The sequence below is a fragment of the Dipodomys ordii genome, unplaced genomic scaffold (assembly GCF_000151885.1).
Source record: "Dipodomys ordii isolate 6190 unplaced genomic scaffold, Dord_2.0 Scaffold2, whole genome shotgun sequence".
Taxonomy (NCBI): Eukaryota; Metazoa; Chordata; class Mammalia; order Rodentia; family Heteromyidae; genus Dipodomys; species Dipodomys ordii.
Window position 1 is genome coordinate 32,062,447 of NW_012267218.1, and position 22,708 is coordinate 32,085,154.

The following is a 22,708-nucleotide window of genomic DNA, read 5'->3' on the forward strand; positions in this document are numbered from 1 at the left end:
TTTTTTCTTTTTGCTTATGTGGTGCTGAGGAATCGAACCCAGGGCCTCGAGCATGCAAGGCAAGCGCTCTACCACTGAGCCACCTTCCCAGCCCCCCTTCAGTATTTTTTGTCTTTTGTTTTTAAATATGTGTACATCTGAACACAGTGACAAGAGTTTGGTTAACCAATGCAGCTGTTGTCCTATCTATATCCTTGTTTTTGTTTTTGTTTTCTCTCCTGAGACTGAGACTCAAACTCAGTATCTGATGCTTTTGCTCATTGGCTGGTGCTCTACCACCTGTCTCCAACCCTATTTTTTCTTCTGCCTTCCCCTTTCCTATTCTTTTTCCTCCCTCTTCTCCTCCTCCTCCCTGTTCTTTAGTTTTTCTGCTCAAGGTTGGTGCTCTATCACTTGAGCATACAGCTCCATTTTCTTTTCTTTTCTTTCTTTTTTTTTTTTTGGTGGCCAATTGGTGATAGAGTTTTATGGATTTTTCTGTCCAGACTGTCTTCAAATTGTGCCACTGGCTCCAGATCAGCTCTAGGTTCCTTCTCTTCCTCTTCTTCTTCCTCATCCTCTTCCTCTCCCTTCTCTTCTTCCTCCTCTCATGGACTTTCTTGCCAGGGCTGGCTTTTGAATCACTATCCTCAGATCTTAGCCTTCTGAGTAGCTAGGATTACAAGCATGAGCCACTGGTACCTGGCTAACTCTAGTTTTCTTCTTTTTCTTTCCTTTTTTTTCTTTTTCTTTTTTTATTATTATTTTTCTTTTTGGTTGTGGGACTTGAACTCTAGACCTGGGCGCTAGCTATCTCTTAGCTCTTCAGCTCAAGGCAAGCACTCTACCACTAGAGCCACTGGGCCCTCTTCTGGCTTTCTGGTGGTTAATTGGAGATAAGAGTCTCACGAGGCTGGGTGCTGTTGGCTCATGCCTGTAATCCTAGCTACTCAAGAGGCTGAGAGCTGAGGATCATGGTTCAAAGCCAACCCTGGGCAGGAAAGTCCGTGAGACTTTTATCTCCAATTAACCACCAGAAAACTGGAAATGGTACTGTGGTTCAAGTGGTAGAGCTCTTGCCTTGAGCTGAAGAACTGAGAAACAGTGCTGAGGCCCAAAGTTCAGGTCCCAAGTCCAACCGAAAAAACCAAAAAAGTCTCATGGATGTTCCTGCCCCGGCTGGCTTTGAACCGTGATCCTCAGATCTCAGTCTCTTGAGCAGCTAGGATTATAGGCATGAGCTACCGGCACCCGGCTGCTAGCTTTTTCTTTTTTTGCTTGATGGGTAAGTTCAACTACTTGAGCCACAGTTTTAACGATGTTAGCCTCTGGTCCTAACTGACATCAAGTTGATTGTCATACACATTACCATAAAGCCAGTGTGTTTCCTTATTTTTATTTGTTTTATAACTTTAAAAAATATCTAAGGGTAGAACTTGCTCTTTGTTTTTATGGAATATACTTTTTTCCTAGTTGTAGGGAATTTTTCTGAGTCTTTGTCATGTATTATACTCTTAATTTTAAGTCTTGACATTTGTAACCTTCCTAAAATGCTATCAGACTTTATCTAAGTCATTGATTAAAATTGTGAAACTAGGCAAGGCTGATAAAAGCCTATGATGTGCTGTAGAAATTCCCATACTTTAGTACAGATTAATCAGTAGTCTTTGCATTCTGTCCTTTAATAAATTAGCAATTCACTTTCATATGTTATCATCCTTATGGTTCTTAGTTTTGCTTAGGAGGAGAGTATGCAGAACTTGTCAGAGGTTGTGGTAATTAGGACTTCACATTGTTAGTCTTCCCCTTAGCCACAAGCTGTGAAGCTCTTTTGTGAGAAAAGTTTGTTCCCTGCCTGCTTACTGTTCCCCACAGACTCCCATGCTGCCACCTTGTCCTTGTATATTCTGTACATATGTTTGGTTTGCTTGATCCTTGGCAACATCATGTTTCTTTCTGGTAAATCAAGATGAGATTTATCTTACTCCTTTTCATTAGGCAGATACCTAATTTTTCCTAGATTGATAATCTCAAAAAAAAGTTTTCATACTTTTAACCAAGACTTAACTTGGTTAGATAAAATTTATTCTAGCCATGAGATTTACATTTAAGGGCCAGGGAATATAAAGCACATATAGTTCAAACATGTCTCAAGTCATAGGTGTGTTCAGGGGTGACCAGAGATGTTCCCATAGTGGATGGAGTGGGTCAGATGGGGCCTTGTTAATAAGAGTCATTAACAGGTGTTCCAGTCTCCATGGCTCAAGAAATAATTCTCAAGTTTGCAGTTGCAGGTCATTCTGAGAAACATGAGAAAATTCCACCCTGCTCCCCTTCATCATACCCACACTGTGAATCACTTTGTCCAGCATATCCCCCTGCTGTACAATGCCCGCCCCCTTCGTCAGAGAATACAAAGACAAAATAAGAATTGAGCTATTTTGTCTTATAGTTACAAAGCTCTCTGGGTTTGAATACTTATTCCACTGGGTATTGTAAGTGTACTTTAGGAGCTGAGAATATGAGCTAAGCAAAAGGAGCTTCATTCAAACACAGGCCCTTCTGTCTCCTTGCATGGGACTTTTAGCAAGTGTCCGTACTTGATTCCTAAGCTTGGGTTTGCTCACTCAGGATATGGGAATCATAGAATCAGTGAGAATAATAAACTTTCAGACTGGCAGTCCATTTAGTGTAGTTGGTGGTACCCGGATACCTACCTTCAGTCTGAAATTGATAACAAGTCCTGGGCTCATGAGCATTGACTACTTTGAGGCTTTCTGTCTTTGGTAAAATAAGCTTACTTACTGTTATTGTGGGGGGCATAGTAGAGGCTCATTAAATTTGAATTCCTTCTTATACTCTTTATCTGCCTGAATTGGTAGCATATCTTATTTTCTTGATGCCAATATTTAGAGAGTTTTTTTTTTCTTGGTGCTGAAGATGATTGCTTTTAAGGCCATATACTGAGCCTGTACTTTCCAACTAAGTCACATTTCCATCTTGAAACAAAATTTAAGCATTTATATAAAATTTAGAATAATGACATCAAGATATATTGTACTCATAAACTGACATGCTAAAATCCCTTTATACAACTACTTAAGGTAATAAAAGAAATTTAAAACAGACCAGGTTCTGGTCACTCATGCACTCAAGCTACTCAGGAGGCTGAGATCTAAGGATCTCAGTTCAAAGTCAGTATGGGCAGGAAAATCCATGAGACTCTTATCTCCAATTAACCACCAAAAACGCAGAAGTGGAGCTGTAGTAGAGTGCTAGCCTTTAGCATAGAAGCTTAGGAACAATGCCTGAGTCCTGAGTTCAAGCCCTATTACCGGCACCAAAACCAAACCACCACTACTACCTCCACTACCCACATACCAATTTAGCTCTCAGCAGTTCAAAAAAGAAAAAAAATTGAGTACAGTATATTATAATAGCATTGAGATAGGTGATTGGAACCTAACAGTTCCTGTCGAATTGGAACTTGCATAGAGAAACTTCTTCCAAGTATGCCATAGAACCTGTAAAGACAAAGGCCAGTACATAACAGGTACACACAAACATGTATTTCCTGATTTGCTATCATTGTTCCAAAGAGAAAAATCTCTCAAATTTTGACACAGTTATTCTATAAGATATAATCAGTTGTGTACACAAAAGACAGTTGTGAAAAGATATTCAATGCATCATTGTTAATAATTATTGCAAAATGGAAACAACTTTAATTTCTCAGCTGGTTGAACAAACTGGACATTTCTATGGTGGGCTACTCATCAGTTAGTAAAAAGAATGTGATCTACTTTTCAGTGAAACACATGTACTATGCAGAACCCATAGTTTTTGAGCCTGTAGTTGTTACTTTGGCAAAAAGGCATTTGTATTTTTGTCTTAGTGAGTTGGTGCCACTATGGAATACAGTAGGATTCTTCTTACTCATGAAAGATGAGCCTCCAAGACCTTTAGAAAGTGCCTGAACCCTACAGAAAAGCACTGTAGTGCAGTGACAGTCCATCTGATAAGCTAACAGCTGAGAGTCCAGGGGCGGGCATTGTACAGCAGGGGGATGTGCTGGACAAAGTGATTCACAGTGTGGGTATGATGAAGGGGAGCAGGGTGGAATTTTCTCATGTTTCTCAGAATGACCTGCAACTGCAAACTTGAGAATTATTTCTTGAGCCATGGAGACTGGAACACCTGTTAATGACTCTTATTAACAAGGCCCCATCTGACCCACTCCATCCACTATGGGAACATCTCTGGCCACCCCTGAACACACCTATGACTTGAGACATGTTTGAACTATATGTGCTCTATATTCCCTGGCCCTTAATTCTGTTTAAAGCAAATGCGTGCTCCCCAAAGATGACTGAAGTTCTGTCTTCCCATGGATCGCTCATGCCATGTAATCTTCCCTGCCTCAAAAGGAAAAAAAAAATATTTTTCATTTAATCTTTTTGGATTGTGGTTGACTTTGAGTAACTGAAAGCAGAATTTGGCTAAGCGGGCTAGGTAGCATGTAAAGAATAAGATTATTTCTCTTTCTGGTGGATGGGAAGTCCAGGGTCCAAGTGTCGGCATCTAGTTAGGACTTCGTAATCTGTCCTCACATGGTAAAGGTGGAAGGGTAGGAGAGAGCAAAGCCATTCCTACAGTCCCATCTCCTGTGCCTCCCTCCCCGCACCCCCCTCTCCCCGCCCCTTTCTTTTCTTTTTTTTTGGGGGGGGGTCCGGTCATGGGGCCTGAACTCTGGGCCTGGGCGCTGTCCCTCAGCTCTTCAGCTCAAGGATAGCGCTCTACCACTTGAGCCACAGCGCCACTTCTGGCTTTTTTCTTTTTTGTTTATGTGGTGCTGAGGAATCGAACCCAGGGCCTCATGCATGCAAGGCAAGCGCTCTACCACTGAGCCACCTTCACCAGCCCCTTTCTGTACCTTTTTCTTTTCTTTTTTTTTTGGCTGGTCCTAGGGCTTGAACCCTAGCCTGGGCACTGTCCCTGGCCCTCTTTGTGCTCAAGGCTAGCACTCTACCACTTGAGCTACAGTGCCACTTCTACCTTTTTCTGAGTAGTTTATTGGACATAAGGGTCTCACAGACTTTCCTGCCTGGGCTGGCTTTAAACGGCAATCCTCAGATCTCAGTCTCCTGAATAGCTAGGATTACAGGCATGAGCTACTGGTGCCTGGCTGCAGTCCCTTAAAAAAAAAAAAAAGTGACATTAATCCAGTTTTGAGGCTAAACACCTGAAAGGCTCTACCTCCAAAAAGGTTTGTATTAGAGATTAAGTTTCCAAAACATGAATTGGGAAGTAAGGGCACATTAAAGCCTAGCAGTATATGTGAAGAATTTGGGAAGAGATATTGCCAAGTTATTGTTAATTGTTTGGAAGGGCATGATAATATGTGATGATTTTACTTTCTAGTTTTGTCCATCTCTGTATCTACTTATTTTGAAAATTAAAAAAATGATCATGTGTATTATAATCAATAAAAATTGTACAGGTTTCAGTTGGAAATATGCTTTCATTTTGCTTTTAAATTTTTGCAGACCTCAGCTAATTCTATGCATTTGCCTTCCTAGGACTATTTTTTGTAAAGCTGTACTATTCTTTTATGCCCAATATTCATTGTGTTTGCTTCCTTTCAGCATTTGGATATGCCCTTTTAAAATCTAAACCTTGGATGAATGCTTCCTGTGTTGGCTCAAATGCTTTATTCAGTACCTTGAGTTGTTTTTCCTCATCAGGAAGCAGTATGGATTGGTGGCTAATTGTAGATGCTGGTTTGAGTTTATGCTCTGCTCCTTTTCATTGTGTGACTTTGAACAAGTTACATCAAGTACTCTATGCATCCGTTTCCTTATTGGAAAGTACGTGCAAGATCCATAGTACAAAGGGAATTGCATTGTAAGGTCATAACGAGTGAATACTATGCTCATAACTGTGTTGGTTTATCACTAATGTGTGCATGTGTGTATGTGTGTGTGCTTGCACGTGTGTGCGCATGCACATGCATGTACGTATGCATACTGGTACTGGGGCTTGAACTCAGGGCCTCACATTCTCACTTGGCTTTTTTGCTCAAGGCTGGTGGCACACCTTCACTTCTGGCTTTTTGCTGGTTAATTGGAAATAAGAGTCTCACAGACTTTTCTGTCAGGGCTGGCTTTGAATGGTCATTGTCAGATCTGAGAATTTAATTTATAGGTGTAAGCCACCAGCATCCAGCTTTGTCACTAGCATTTTTATTAGGATAAGTTCTTGTTTTAAGGACCTTTTTTAGCTGCATTTTCTTTTAGTAGTTTCAGGCTGTAGAATCATATAGTGTTAGTATGTCACATCTTGCCAAGCATGTTAGGAATTACTTCAAATCCAATTCTTAGTCTAAAACCACTGGAGCCCTGTGGGCTTAACCTGATGGTTTGTTGTTGTTGTTGTTGTTTTCTCTTCAGGCTGTCAGGACCTCTTAGTTGTTGCATGTGGTCTCTTTACTTCTGGATTCTGTTCAGCGGGGCTTCGTCTATCACTGTCTTCTGACCAGTGTTGGAAGTGAAGGTTTCATCAATGCCAGGACTGTATTTCACAGGATGACAAGTGATGAAAGCCAGGGGTAGCATACGCTGATCTTCACAGAGGACCAGTGGTGCCAAGTAAAGTAGTCTGAGATGAAAGGGAGTGCTGGAAACGGTGGCCCCCCCACTAGTCTGGCCCCTGGAGGCATGACCAACCGTTCAACAGAAAACCATGGAGATGTAGATTGTGAATGGGCCAGACAAAACAGCATGTTCCTTTATTTTTATTGAGGGGTTGTAGATGTTTTTCTTTTAGGGTTATTCTTTGTTTTGTATTCAGGAATATGACTGGCCTACTGGAATTTCATTGTGATTTTTTAAAAATTAAATCTGCATTTACATAACCTTTAGCATCTTTTATGTACTCATCTAAGTCTTTACATAGGAAAGCTGTCAGACATTAAAGACTGTCATTTTATCACACAGTACACTGGTGCCCATGGTAATGTTGATTTTAGAATTAGGTAACTTGGTAAAGTGCCTTCTGCAGCTACAAATTGTATGCTTGCCTCTGTTTGTGAACAAATTTGCCTGTCCTCCATAAAGATCATTTCATCTGTGTAAGGAATGTTGGGGAAATGGTTTCTTTCTGATTGGGAAACAAGTAAATAGCAAACCTTGATTGTTTCTTTGGGTGGGTTATTGTGGCCACAGTTGAACAGAGTATTTCTGAAGATTGTTTTCAACCTCTCTGCAGATCTGAAAAACTTGTCAGTGGTTGCTAAGAGACATACAAGTCAAGTATCCCCAGAAACATATGTACTGCTGGAGATAGCTATTTAGTAATTTGTACTTCACATTTGCAGTTATATTTAGCTGAAAGGTGTTGTAATTATATGCAAATTATGCAAATAATGCAGCCTGTCCTTAAAAATGACCTTTTGTTATTGTGTTCTTAAAAACTCAAGCCAAATTGGACATAACACAAACCAAGCTGTTAAAAAATTATAAGCTCTAGGCTAGGTGCTAGTGGTTCACACTTGTAATCCTAGCTACTCAGGAGGCTGAGATCTGAGGATCGCAGTTCAAAGCCAACCTGGGCAGGAGAGTTATCTCCAGTAAACTACTAAGAAAACTGGAAGTGGAGTTGTTCAGATGGTAGCCATAAACAGAGGAGGTTCAGGGACAGCATCCAGTTCCTGAGTTCAAGCCTCAGGAACAGCACGTGCACATACACGCACTGTAAGTTCTAAACTGAAATAAAAATTATAAGGCCTTGAATCTCAACCCTAATACAAGGAGATTTTGCGAGGAAGTTTCATGAATGTCAACATCTTTCTCTTTTTCTGTCTCCCCCCCACCCCCAGCCTATAGCAGTTAAAACTTGAGAAACTGTTTTTCTACCTAAAATTTTATGATAGCTATTGCAGATAAATAATAACTCATCTCATCCTGTCTTGCTCACCATTTAACTAAGAAACCTCTCAAAGGGCTTTGCTACTGTTAGTGCTGTGTCCCGAGCCGGCCTCTGCAGCACTCAGCTTGAGTGGGTACACTGACCCTCTGTAGGAAAGAGTCCTGTGCCTGGTGTGGTGCTAAGTGGTTCTGCCTTGAAATTCTGAATATTTTCTGAACAAGGACATTTACTGCATGTTCATTTACCTGAGTCCTACCAGTAGCCAGTCCCCACCTGCAGCCTGTTAGTGCATTTTTATGTAGTTACAACAGCTCTCTTTTGAAAGGCTGACCAAATTGATTGTCTTCCTTTGAAATCACAAGGTTTCCTTGAATTCGATACAATACATAAAGGGGGGGTGGGGGTGGGAAATGGACCTGTCTAGTTAGAATGCCTAAAATTGGAAGGAAGCTGTGACTTAGTAGAATTGTTCATATTTTTACCTTTGAAATTTTTATACTTATTTTCCATAAAGGTCTTCAAGGCAAGAGTTACTAGAAACTTCCCCTTCGATCCTTTGGCCCAGTGGGGATTATGGCCCACTCTGTTGCCATAATCTCTTCATTTCTGATAGTGGTCCTTTTTGCCAGTTGGGGGCTGGCGGTGCTTGAACTTAGGGCCTGGGTGCTGACCTAGAGCCTCTCTGTGTTCAAGGCTAGCACTGTACTACTTGAGCCACAGCACCACTCCTGGCTTTTTCTGAATTGTTTATGGGAAATAAGACAAAGAAAACAAGAACAACAGCTGCCATTTCCTGGAGTATATATCAATAAATATTATTTTACAGATCAGAGAGATGCACACAGGCATTGCGGCTTTGTGTTCCTCTCCTGAGAATACCCTCCTTTGGTCTCACTGTGTGTGAAGGCCTAGAGTCTGTATAGGTCATGTCCCAGTGTATTTTAGATCTAGCTTCTGCAAATGGAGAAGCTTTTTAATTTGAGGCAATCCTATTTGGCAGTTCTTGGTCTTATTTCTTGAGCCATTGCCTGTGATTAGATCTTCATCTGTTTTCCTGTAGTAGTTTCAAAGCTTCAAGTCTTACATTATGATTTTTTTTTTCTCCTTACTCTCTTCCTTCCTTTTCTTCTTGGAGGCCTCCTTCCTGGAGCCCTGGTCATCTGGCTCTGTTTGGCACTGGTACCTTCTCTCAGGCTAAGTCCAAGTGGTCCCCCTGAGATGTCTTTTGCCTTTTTCTGGACCATGTCTTTGCTTGGTGGAACATGTTCTCTTGATACTTGATGAGAAAGTTACCTTGATGCAAATTTGATACTTGATGTACATGTTTTAAAAGATCACTTGTCTGGATGCTATCTTTTTCTGCCTACATATTTGATTGATAATTTAGTTAGACACACATTTGTGGCATTTTATTCATCTTCCTCTAGATGTTTATGGAATCGCTCTGTCAGCTTCCAGCTTTCAGTGTAGATATTGAGAAGGCTTATGTATGATGTCAGCAGCTCCCACAGGCCCTGCTGATTGGAGTTCACACAGGACAATATTTGGAGTGGGCTAGTGGGAAGCATTGTGGGATACCAGTGTTTGCTTCTCTGTTCCTGGTTGGAGATGCAGTCATTGGTCTGCTCCCACATGATTGATAGCTGCACTATAGGGTGATGTCATTAGGCACAGCCCTTGCCTACAGCTGTGCTGTGCCATTTGGACTTTGATGAGCTAAATACACCTTTTCTTCCTCATAAGTAGCCTGAGCTAAGTTCTTGCTTGTTATAACCCCAAAAAGCTGACTAATACAAATATTGCTGCCCTACTTTTAAACTCTTACTGCTTTTTTGGGATATCACTTTTTAGAGAAACCATCTCTGTCATTGTTTTTCTTCCATATAGAGTAAGTGTCTTACACATTTGTACAGCGTCCTGTGCTGTGTTTATTCAGCGTGGCCAGCACTGGACTGGGCTTTATGAAAGCAGATGACATTGTCTTGCTTTTACCATCACCCTGGCACCTTGCGTGTATCATGCTTTTTTTTTTTTTGTCGGTCGTAGGGCTTGAACTCTGGGCCTGGGCGCTGTCCCTCAGCTCTTCAGCTCAAGGTGAGCGCTCTACCACTTGAGCTACAGCGCCACTTCCGGTTTTCTGGTGGTTTATTGGAGATAGGAGTCTCACGGTCTCTCCTGCCCGGGCTGGCTTTGAACCGCGATCCTCAGATCTCAGCCTCCTGAGTAGCTAGGATTACAGGCGTGAGCCACCAGCGCCCGGCTGCTGCTTTTTTTTTTTTTTTTTTAAATATATAATGATGGTATTGTGCTTTCTGTGTGTAGTCTCTCTTCCCTGCTCTTGAAATATTTTGCTGTGAAAGACATCATTCGATGAACATTTTTGTATTGTTTTCGTATGGATATATGGCTTCAGTTCTGTTCATTGTACACTGGGAGTATGGAACTGTCCAACTGTAGAACTTTTGAGCAACTGCCAAACTATTTTTCACACTGAATGCACCCATTTGCTTGCCAACCATGTACGAGGGTTTCAATTTCTTTACATCCTTACCAGTGCTTTTTTAGTTACTGTCACCGAGTGGTATCTTGTTTTTGTTTGGGGTTGGTGCTACTGTTGTGATTAGTGAAATCGAATGCTTTTTCATGCATCTATTAGTCATTTGTATACCTTCTTTGCAATGTCCATTTAAAATAAAGATCATTCAACTTTAAATGGAATCAATTTTGCTTATTGAGGTTAATAAGTTCAAATATGTTGTGGATACTAGTCGTTTATCAGTCAATAGTTTGCATATATTTCCTTCCATTATGTGATTCACTGTTTCACTTTATTGATACTGGGTTTTTTTTTCCTTCTTCTTCTTTAACTCAGTGCCTAGGCACTGTCCCTCAGCTTCTTTTGCTCAAGGCTAGAACTCTACCACTTGAGCCACAGTGCCACTTCTGGCTTTTTCTGTGTGGTATGTGGTAGTGAGGAATTGAACCCAGGGCTTCATGCGTGCTAGGCAAGCACTCTACCACTAAGCCACATTCCTAGCCTGATAGTGTTCTTTATAGATGTTTTTATTTTGATAGTCTATTTTTTTCTCTTATTGCCTAGATAAGCCTTTCATTTCACAGCTAAAAATAAATCACTTAGTCTAGGACTATGAACACTTATTTTTACATTTTCTTCTATAGTTCAGTTCTTTAGGTTTTTTTTTTTTTTGAAAATAGATTTGAGTATTTGGTATGAGGTAGAGGTCCAACTTTATCTATTACACGTGGATATCCAATCATCCTAGCACCATTGGTGGAGAACACTATTCTTTCTGTGCTGAAATATCCTCACATCGTTACAGGAAATCAGTTGACTATACATTTGAGATTTATTTTTGGACTCTTAATTCTCACTTGGCATATCTATCCTATGTCAGTATCACACTTCTTTGATTACTATAGGCTTATAGTAAGTTTTGAAATCGAGATATGCAAGGCTTCTAATTTTGTGTCCCCTCTGTAACCTGATGGTTTTTGCTTCTCTAGGTCCTGTGTATTTATTTTCCTTTCTTCCTTCCCTTTTTCCCTCCATCCTCCATTCCTCCCTTCTCCTGTCCCTCCCTTTCATTTTTATTAGCATGCATTATTTGTGACAGTCTGATCAAATCCATCCCCTTTTTGCTCTCCCTCATTTCCCCTCCCTCTTGTTTATTTTTATGAGATTCTGTGTCAGCCCCCTGAGTGTTGGAATTATATCTTTTTTTAAAATTTTATTGTGAAAATACACGGGCAAGGTAATGGGTGCATTTCTTATCAAGCATTGTTGCCTCCTCCTTTGTTTCCCCTTCCCATCCCTTCCCATCTCCCCCCACCCCCCACTCCCCCTGGAATTATGTCTCTATAGCTAAAGATTGGACCAATTCCTGGAAAACAAAGCTGATTTTGTGTTTTATTTTTTTAGTGCTGGTCCTGGGGTTTGAACTCAGGGCCTGGGTTCTCTCCCCGAGCTTCTTTTCTCCAAGGCTAGCGCTCAGTCACTTGAAGGACAGCTTCATTTTTGGCTTTGTGGTTCTTCTCCCCCCCCCCCCCCCCCCACCTTGCAAAAATGATTTTTTTCTTCTTTCTTTCTTTTTTTTAACCCATATTTTTTTGTATTTCAATATTTTTTTTAATTGTGAAAATACAGAGGGGATACAATTACATGAGCAAGGTAATGAGGACATTTCTTATCAAGCATTGTAGCCTCCTCCTTTGTTTCCCCTTCTCATTCCTTCCCATCACCCCCCCCCCTTTTTTTGTGGTTCTTACTTGGAGATAGAGTTACACAGATTTTCCTACCTAGGCTGGCTTCCAGCTGCAGTCACCAAGTTCTCAGCCTCCTGAGTAGCTAAGATTACAGGCATGAGCCCCAGCTGCCTCGCTGCAGCCGGTATTTTTGATAGCGACTGAGTTCAATGTGTAGTGCCTACTGTCATTTGGTGTAATACTTCTCTTTTGTAACTACCTCTTTTGAGGTCTGAGTCTCAAGAATACATGGATGTGATGTTACCAGGTTTCTATTTATTTTATTTGTTTGTTTGTTTTATTTATTTTTCGTCAATTGTGGGACTTGAACTCTGAGCTTGGGCACTGTCCCTGAGTTCTTCAGCTCAAGGTGAGCACTGTACCACTTGAGCCACAGTGCCACTTCTGTTTTTCTAGTAGTTTATTGGAGATAAGAGTCTCATGGAGTTTCCTGCCTGGGCTGGCTTTGATCTGCGATCCTCAGATCTCAGCCTCCTAAGTAGCTAGGATTACAGGCATGAGCCACCAGTGCCTGGCGGGTTTCTATTATTTAAGGTTCCATATTTTTAAGAGTTATTTGCATGTAATTTATATAGAAGTAATGTGATGAATATTTACAAAATGAGCATGCCTAGGTAACAAGAGCACAGATTAAAAAAAGGAGAATTTTGTTGGCATCATTAGGAGTTTTGATATATGCTTTAGGTTAGGTTGTTTATGTATCTGTATATGCTGGTAGAGCTGAAGTCCTATATTTGGAACATAAGCAGTATAATAGTATAGTACAGTGTTTGAGGAAATGCCTTTAAGACCTTGAATGCCTAGGTTCAGATCTCAGCTCTACTGCTGACCAGCTGCAAATCCACGGCAGGTCACGTAAACTTTCTGTGCCCCCTTTTCCTGATGTGCAAAACTGAGATAGCATTATTTCATAATAAACATGCAGAGTGCACGTGTTGACCATGATTACATTTGTTGTTGTTATTATTTGTATCTTCACTGGATTACAAACCCCTTTGTCCGTCACATTTGTTAGCATTCTATTTTCAGAGACTAGCACTGTGCCTGGTATATGATTGGTAACTTTTTGAGGACAAAAGCTCCAGCCACCCTGGAGGCTGAGATAGAAAAGAAAAAAGAAGGAAGGCAGAGATTTTAAATAATGCTACTAGCATTCCTAAATCCTTTCCTGCAACTGCCACTGACATCTGCCCTATCTTTTCTTCACAATAGCTTTTGGAGCTATTTGACAGTGAAGACCCTCGGGAACGGGACTACTTAAAAACAGTCTTGCACAGAATTTATGGCAAGTTTCTTGGTCTTAGAGCATTTATCCGAAAACAGATTAACAATATTTTTCTAAGGTAAGTGGAGGGTGGGGGAGCAGGAGAAGAGGCAAAGTTAATGTTTTCATAGAAATAAGAAGTAAACGTCCCATATGTCAACCCCACAGTCTTGACTTTATTCTCCTTCTTCCCCCTCCCCAGGTTTGTTTATGAAACTGAACACTTCAATGGTGTAGCTGAACTGCTGGAAATATTAGGAAGGTGAGCACTTGTTACATAATTGCTGGTCTCAGGAAAATAGCATTCTGAAGATCAGATACAAGCTAAGCAGAGACTTCAAGAAATCAAGGAACATTTCTCAAAACTTAAAGGTTGTATTTCAGGAGGAAGTTTAGCAAGGGAGGCAGTGACAGGGAGGAAAAGGAGGAGGAAGGAAAAATAAAAGATGCTGATAAAAAGTTTTTGGGCTAGGCATTGGTAGCTCACACTTGTAATTCTAGCTAGTTAGGAAAGTCTGTGAGATTCTTATCTCCAATTAACCACCCAAAAGTAGAACTGTCAAATGGCAGCCTTGAGCACCCAGACCCTGGGTTCACGTTCTGGTACTGGCACACGGCACACACACACGCGCACACACACACACACACACACACACACACACACACACGCGCGCACACACACGCACACATACGTTTTTGGGAACCATCTGACTAGTTTTAAGAGCACAGGAGCCTTTGTTAGGTGATCATAAGCAAATTTAGCTTCTCACTCCTTTCCTACTTAAATATACTTTGAAGTAACTATGAAGCATTGATGACCACTGAAGTGGGCATAAGTATGTTGTGGCTGTATGTCTGGGTCTATAATGGAAGCTTATTGAGAGTTAACTGTCCCACGTGGTCAGTTGGTGGTATAGGGTGCTGGCTGTGCTTGCATTGCTAATTTGTATCTCTTTTCCTTTTTCCTAGTATTATCAATGGCTTTGCTTTACCTCTTAAGGCAGAACACAAACAGTTTCTGGTGAAAGTGCTGATCCCTTTACATACCGTCAGGAGCTTGTCACTCTTCCATGCCCAGGTAGAACTTGGAAAGACTGGTATTTTTTGGAGACAGCATCTGATTATATACCACAGACTGACCTTGAACCTTTGATCCTCCTGCCTCAACCTGTCAAGTGCTATGGTTACAGGAATGCACACACTTTTTACAACTGCTTTTGAAACAGAATGAAAAGTTTGCAAACTCAGTTCTTTTGACATTAGTATTTCCATAATTGCTTGTAATCCTAGCTACTCAGGAGGCTGAGATCTGGGGAATCACAGTTGGAAGCCAGTCTGGGCAGGAAAGTCTGAGACTCTTTTACCTCCAATAAATTACTCAGACAAAGTCAGAAGAGGTGCTGTGGCTCAAGTGGTAGAGTGTTAGTCTTGAGCCAAAGAAGCTCAGGGACAGCACCTAGGCTCTGAGTTCAAACCCCAGGACCAAAAAATAAAAAAAGATGTTTAAACTTGTTACAGTTTAAAATGTGAACCCTTATCTATCATGGGAGTTACATTTCCAGAGACTCCCATGATAGGTAAAAATCTAAGTAGCAGCATTATATAGTCGTCCCTTGCTGTATTGTATTGCGGTTTACTTTTTGTTCCTTAGCGAATTTTCACCTATGGCGGGAGCCTCTGGAATGTAGCTCCTGCAGTAGGTGAGGGATCACTATTTATGTGTTTTTGTTTTTTTTTGTTTTGTTTTTGGTTAGTTGTGGGGCTTGAACTCTGGGCCTGGGTACTGTCCCTGGGCCCTTAAGTTCAAGGTGAGCACTCTACCACTTGAGCCATAGCACCACTTCCAGTTTTATAGTGGTTAATTGGAGATAAGAGTCTCATGGACTTTCCTGCCCAGGCTGGCTTTGAACCTTGATCCTTAGATCTCAGCCTCCTGAGTAGCTAGGATTACAGGTGTGAGCCACTGGCACCTGGCTGTTTATATATTTTTCTAAAAAAAAAACTCACAGTACAGTGAAGCCTCAATAAGTGAACTGCAATATAGCAAGGGATGACTGTACTCTCCAAGGTAAAGAAAAGTATGTTTTTTCCACCCTGTGTTTTTCATTAGTTCTTCAAAATTCTCCTAGAGCCTTCCTTATTAATGCCATATTTTGGCTTGTGAAAGCCATTTTCAGCTAGATGTAGTAGTGCATACCTCCAGTCCCAGCAACTCTTAGTGGCTGAGGTAGGAAGTTCACTTGAGCCTAGGAGTTCAAGACCAGAGATTCCATCTTACTGAAGAGAAAAAAAGTAAATAAGAAGTAGTTCTCCTTTGCTTGATTTAGTTTACTTTTATTATATTTAAAATGAACTGATGGGACATTAAGCCCAGAATGTACAAATTGAAACCAGAGAGCAGTAGGTTTTAATACTCATTTGCACCCTTAGATGTAGAATGTAAAGTTTTGCCTTTCCTTTTTGCTTCTTCAGTTGGCGTATTGTATAGTACAATTTCTGGAAAAAGACCCTTCACTCACTGAACCAGTAAGTGTTTCGTTATAGTTTCAAAAAACTTCAGAAAAACCGCTTTTCCTGAACGTGTATCTAAACAGTTATATACCTTTAATTTTTTTTTCTTCTTTTAGGTTATTAGGGGGTTAATGAAATTTTGGCCTAAAACATGCAGTCAAAAAGAGGTAAGTGCATACTCTCGAGTGTCAGTAACTTACTGACAGTAACTTAAACTTTGTAAAGCCAGACATTGGTCTAAATGTGTGAAATCACATCTTTCCAACTGTACTGGTGCATGTCTGTAATCCCATATATTCAGGAGGTAAGAGGATTTCAGTTTGAGACCATCCCAAGCAAAAGCATGAAACCCTGTATTAAAACAAACAGTAAAATTCCTCTTCCTCCCCCAACAACAAGGCCTGAGAGAATGGATCTAACCTTTAGTATCGTCAAACATGTGCCCGCGCATGCGCACGCACACACGCACACACAAATAAACCACAGATATAATTCCATCTAAACCATGTAGCTCCATGAGGCAGGACTCTTAGTATTCTCATTTTACTGGGGATGAAATTGAGGCTTAGAGAGGTGAGTAGGTCAGGAGGTGCCTCCAAATGCCTGTATAGCATGCTTTTAGCCTGTGCTGCTAAGCCTTAGGTAACACCAGGCCAAACTCCTGTTGTTCACTTGTCACTGTCCTTGTGGCCTTCTGCATAGCATGGAGATGGTACTGTTGGTGTAGAGATGCTAGAGCATCTCTGAAATCATACCTGCTGAAATCCCCACTTTTTTTTTTTTCCTGGGTCCGGTCGTGGGGCCTGAACTCTGGGCCTGGGCACTGTCCCTCAGCAATTCAGCTGAAGGCTAGCGCTCTACCACTTGAGCCACAGCACCACTTCCAGCTTTTTTCTTTTTGCTTATGTGGTGCTGAGGAATTGAACCCAGGGCCTCAGGCATGCAAGGCAAGCGCTCTACCACTGAGCCGCCTTCCCAGCCCCTGAAATCCCCACTTTAAAGTACAGTATAGGTGGGATCTTACTGTGTATTATCTTAATATACAGCACAACTGTAGCTTTAGCCTTTTACAGGTGGCTCTGAAAGGTTCTGACGTATAATCATTTGGAGCTTTGCTGAGACCTAAACAGGCAGGAAGCTTGGGTGGAGCCTCCTGGCTCTGTCCCAGCCCTACAGCTACTCTCTGAAAGATTAGGAACTATGTGCAGGGTGGCCTGGAAACAGAGGTCAACTGTTAGGCTTATATTTTTTTGGAAGAGTACACACAAAGGGCATATAGGAACAACTTTTTTCAATCAGCTTTAATTTTCCATCCCTTGCTTTACACAATTTCAGAAGGCCATATTTTCTTTTTCTTTTTTCTTTTTTTGCTTTCTTTGCTTTCCTCTTCCTCTCCTCCTCTTCCTCCCTCTCCTCCTCCTCCTCTTCCTCCTTCTTCTCCTCCTTCTCCTCCTCCTCTTCCTTCTTTTTTTTTTTGTGCCCTCCTGGGGTTCAACTTCAGGGCCTAGGCACTGTCCCTTACCTTTTTTGATCAAAGCTAGCACTCTATCATTTGAGCCACAGCTCCACTTCTGGCTTTTTTAAAATGGTTAATTGGGGATAAAAATCTTACAGATTTTACAGACTTTGAACTCAGATCTCAGATCTAAGCCCCCTGAGTAGCTAGGATTACAGGTGTGAACAGTGTCGGGTAGAAGGTCATTTTTTTTTTCTTTTCCTTTTTTTTTTTGGTGGGGAGAGGGGTCCTGGGGTTTGAACTCAGGGCAGGCCTTGAACTTTTGTGTTCAGTGGTAGTGCTCTAGCAACTTGGAACCACAGTACCATTTCCAGCTTTTTGTTAATTAATTGGAGATACGAATTCCATAGACTTTCCTGCCTGGGGCTGGTTTTGTTTTGAAACGCGACCCTCAGATCTTAGCCTCCTGAGTAGCTAGGATTATAGGCATGAACCATTAGTATTTAGCTCATCTTATTTCTTTTTTTGGTCATGGGGCCTGAACTCTGGGCCTGGGTGCTGTCCCTCAGCTCTTCAGCTCAAGGTTAATACTCTACCACTTGAGCCACAGCTCCACTTCTGGCTTTTTCTGCTTATGTGGTGCTGAGGAATTGAATCCAGGGCCTCATGCGTGCAAAGCAAGCACTCTACCACTGAGCCACATTCCCAGCCTCTATCTTATTTCTTAATACTGTTAAGTAAAATTAAATTCTGCATTACTCCCTAACCTATGTATCTCAGATCTAAAAACAGTGTCATTTTTCTTGTTACTGAATACTTAATTTTTTCCCATAATTATTCCTCATGGCTAAATAGGTAATCCGTTTTTGTCATCACTTTTCTGTTATATTTAATACATTTAACCAAATCTTCTGTTTTTCTGATTCCCTTTTGAAATCTGAATGCTCTGTTCTCTAGGCACACAGTGCAGGAGCCATGAGAATTATTGGTTTTTATGGAGAGCAGTTGTGTGTGTGTGTGTGTGTGTGTGTGTGTGTGTATGTGCGCGCGCGTGTGCATGTGCATGTGAGTGTGCACGTGCGTGCATATGTGTGTGTGTACATGTAAGGATAAGCATAAGCATAGAGAATAGGTCCGTTTGTGCTGATTGATATATTATCATTTGTTCATACAGGGCAGTGAACGTATTCTAGTCTCTTGCACTTTTGCTGTTCTGCTAATGTTTTTTTTGTTTTTGTTTTGTTTTGTTTTGTTTTTGGTCAGTTGTGGGGCATAAACTCTGGGCGCTGTCCCTCAGCTCTTCAGCTCAAGGCTGGAGCTCTACCACTTGAGCCACAGCACCACTTCTGGCTTTTTCTGCTTATATGGTGCTGGGGAACCAAACCCAGGGCCTCATGAATGCAAGGCAAGCGCTCTACCACTGAGCCACCTTCCCAGCCTCTGCTAATGTTTTTAAAGGAGCACGCAGCAGGGAGTTCAGTGCTTGGCCAGTGCCATGGACTTTGGCACATCAGTTAAAACTAAAGGCTGGGTGGTTGGTGAGGTTGCTGGGCTGCTAGCAATCGAGAGGGGGTCTGCAGGGAGAGTCCATGTCCCCAGGCCTGGTATAGCATGTAAGGCCTCCGGGTCAAAGAATAACTATTCTTTCAGTGTTAGAGAAAACTTAGGTTTTTTGTTTTTTTTTTTTAATTTTTGTTTTTGTTTTTATAAACATATTTTTTTATTGTGAAAATACTGTACAGAGGGGTTACAATTACATGGGCAAGATAATGAGTACATTTCTTACCAAGCATTGTAGCCTCCTCCTTTGTTCCCCCTTCCCATCCCTTTGCATCCTCCCCCCCTCCACCCCACCAAAGTTGTAAAATTCATTTTTCGACATAACAACTGGTACGTCTCATTGTTGTAATGGGTCCTCCTGTACCCCTGTTTTAACGATTTGTTTTTTCCCTTCCCCTCCACATATACCAACATCAAATACAGTGAAAGCAGGGGTTATACCATGGGGGAGGGACATACAAAGCAACAAAGACATAATCTTATAAATATGTTAGAAACAATCGCATGAAAGATCGCTTTTTTTTTTTTTTTTGTCAGTCGTGGGGCTTGAGCTCTAGGCCTGGGAGCTGTCCCTGAGCAATTCAGTTCAAGGCTCATGGGAACTTAGTTTTAACAACATAGACCTCATGGTGAATTCCTTGTAGAAGGAGCGTCCCCTAATAAACATGGGATAATGGCCGGTTCATTTGTTTTTACTTTTATGCATATATTTTTCTTAAGATGGTGTAAACTCATGAGGCTTCATTGAACCTGTATTTTTTTTTTTAATGAAATAGCTTAAATTTTGTGTTTTGCTTTTACTTACAGGTCATGTTCCTTGGGGAACTCGAAGAAATTTTGGATGTGATTGAACCTTCACAATTTGTTAAAATTCAAGAACCTTTATTTAAACAGATTGCCAAGTGTGTATCTAGCCCCCATTTTCAGGTTAGTAGAAGACATGAACCAAAGGGACCTGCACAGCCTGAATTGTTTTGGTTACGTTTCATTGGTGTTGGAGTGTCATGGCCCTGGCTGCATGATTTTACTTGCTGTTTTTGCACATGATTGTGGCATTGTTTTAAATCGTAACCATGGGTCATTACCACGTGCCTCCCAGCGTGTTCTGCACCCCTGCGAGAAAGGCATGCTGGCTTTCAGATTCACACAAGTGAACACCAGCTTGCTAAGTACGAAGTGGCCTGTTGTGTTTCTTTAGTGAGTGAGAATGAATGCCAAATAATGTTTAAAAAGAAAAAGACAGTTTTCTATATTATGCTAGATGCTTTACTTATGTTATTTGTAAGTGTCATTATATCCTTTGATAACCACATTCTTATCACATTATCTACTTGTCCAGTTCTTGAGATGAGGCTCCGAGAATTCTTTGCTCAATGTCCTAATGTAATAGGGAGTAAATAGAGTTAAATTTTGATCTTGGATATAGCTTCTTGGTGAAGCTCTGCCTTCCTATGGACTGCTCTGCCTCCTTGTGGCTGCTCAGGGGGAGCACAGGGAAGATAAGCCTGAGTGTCTATCCTCACCACGGCCCTTGCTACTGAGCTGTAGAACCTATATAAGAGGGAAGCAAAGAAGATCAGGGTTGAACACATTTTTTGTCTTGTCTTCTGGCTGTCTCACCAGAGGTCCATCTCACAAACCTGGAGGGTTGACTACATGCTGCTTGACATCTTGAAAAGATTGTTCTCATTTTAGCTTACATCATTGAAGCACCCAAAGGAATCATTGGATAGTGGACTTTTCCCTCAGCTGTCAGTCAGAGACATTGGCTGTTACTTCTGTTTTAATTTTTTTTAATCTAAAGTTATGTTAGTATGTCAAAGCAGTGATCTTCCAACAATCTAGTACTTGTACCACAAAGGACAAAAGGGGTAACAAAGTAAAAACTGTTAGATGGAGTGTTCACATGAGATAATGCATGTCTGAGTATAGATAGAAAAGCTGAGAAATGCCTGGCACCAGCGGGCTCATCACAACTAAAGAGGCTGCAATGGGGAGGATTGAGATTCCATGCCATGCCAGGAAAGAGTTCAAAAGACCCTATCTTAGCTAATGGTTAAGTAGAGTGGCAGATACATGGGAGGCTGAGATCAGAGGATCACAATTCTAGGCCACCCTGAGCAGAAAAGATTCCAAGATCCCATTTCAGAAGAAAAAGCTGGGTGTGATGGTACATTTTTGTCACCAAAGCCATGTCAGGAAAATGTAAATAGGAGGACTGCTGTCTAGACCAGCCAAGTGAAAAGCAAGATCAAAGCAAAAAAGACTGGGGCTATCCCTCAATATTAGAGCTGGTACCTAACAACCATAAAGCCTTAAGTTCAGCCCTTGTCCCCGCAATGGTGGAAATAGTATATAGATATTTTGAATATTACAAGGACCTGTAGCACTCGGGCAAAGGTCATTTGCCTTACTTTCCCACTTGAATGGAATGTTTGGTGTAATGAAGCTAAAGAGTAGGAATCTCTCATGTGAACATCACTCGGGAGGTTTAAATGATGCTCAGAACCTTAGATGGGAGTAACATGTTGGTCAGCTGAAGATACCCTACCAGAGGGCTGGGTGCCAGTAGTTCATGCTTATAACGCTAGCTACCCAGGAGGCTGAGATCAGGATTGCAGTTCAAAACCATCTGGGGAAGGAAAATCAGCTGGCAGAAAGCCAGAAGTGGAGCTGTGGCTCAAGAGTAGAGCAGTAAGCCTTGAGCACAAAAGCTGAGGGACAGTGACCAAGTGGTGAGTTCAAGCCCTAGGACCAGTGTGTGCATGTGTGCTCACTTGCATACATGTACTCACATGTAGGCAGGCATGAACACGCGTGCGCGCACACACACACACACACACACACACACGCCTAACAGAATATCATGGGCTGAATGGCTTAAAGAACACAGATTTTATGTGTTCACAGTTCTGGGGACTAGAAGTCTTGATGACAGTGCTGGCCTGGTGGTTTTTAATGCTGCTTTCTGGCATGTGTGTTGTCTCCTTGGTGTGTTCTCACACAATCCTCTCTTGGTGTGTGAGGTTAGATTGCTTTGTCTGCTCTCTCTCTCCTCTACATCTATCCATCTTTCTGCCAGTTTGCACTGGATGGGGCCACAGGTATGCCTCTCCCTAGCAGTGAATGGTGCTGTCCTTAGGGGTAACAGTAGAGGGGTTAGAGCAGAGCATTCAGAATCTGCTAGCCACATGACCTTGTGACAGTCAGTAGCTTATAAGCCTCAGTTTCCCCAGCTACAAAGTGGTTGTGAGGCTTAAAGAGGCTTGTGTAGCACTGTACCTGGAGCATAGTAAATATTCAGTAAAACTATTCTCTGGACTCTCAGAGTCTAGTGCCTAAGAAATCTCACAATGTGTTTTTGAACCGAGTTGAAAAGGGACATGGAAAGGTGTTTTCACATTTGACTATTAGCCATAGTGTTACGTGCTTTTTCCTTCTAAAACCTAAGTTCTAAGCCAGGTGCTGGTGGCTCATGCCTATAATCCTAGCTACTCTGGAGGCTGAGATCTGAGGATCATGGTTTGAAGCCAGCCTGGGCAGAAAAGTCCATGAGACTCATCTCTAATAAAGTACTCAGAAAAAGCTGGGTGTGGTACTGTGGCTCAAGTAATAAATAGCCAGGACTGTTGGCTCACAGCTGTAATCCTAGCTACTCAGGGGGCTGAGGTCTGAAGCTCAGGGTTCAAAGCCAGCTAGGGCAGTAAAGTCTTGGCAAGACTCTCATC

At 41.6% G+C, this 22,708-nt stretch overlaps 1 protein-coding gene across 1 annotated transcript in view; it reads left to right on the top strand.

Annotated features, from left to right (window-relative positions):
* The window catches only part of Ppp2r5e (protein phosphatase 2, regulatory subunit B', epsilon isoform), a 68,596-nt gene that overhangs the window by 34,552 nt on the left and 11,336 nt on the right, over nt 1-22,708 (top strand). The window contains exons 4-9 of the mRNA XM_013016066.1: nt 13,402-13,532; nt 13,656-13,715; nt 14,423-14,531; nt 15,926-15,979; nt 16,081-16,131; nt 19,788-19,907. Of these exons, the coding sequence (XP_012871520.1) occupies nt 13,402-13,532; nt 13,656-13,715; nt 14,423-14,531; nt 15,926-15,979; nt 16,081-16,131; nt 19,788-19,907 (525 nt within the window). The remainder of the gene's footprint in view (nt 1-13,401; nt 13,533-13,655; nt 13,716-14,422; nt 14,532-15,925; nt 15,980-16,080; nt 16,132-19,787; nt 19,908-22,708) is intronic.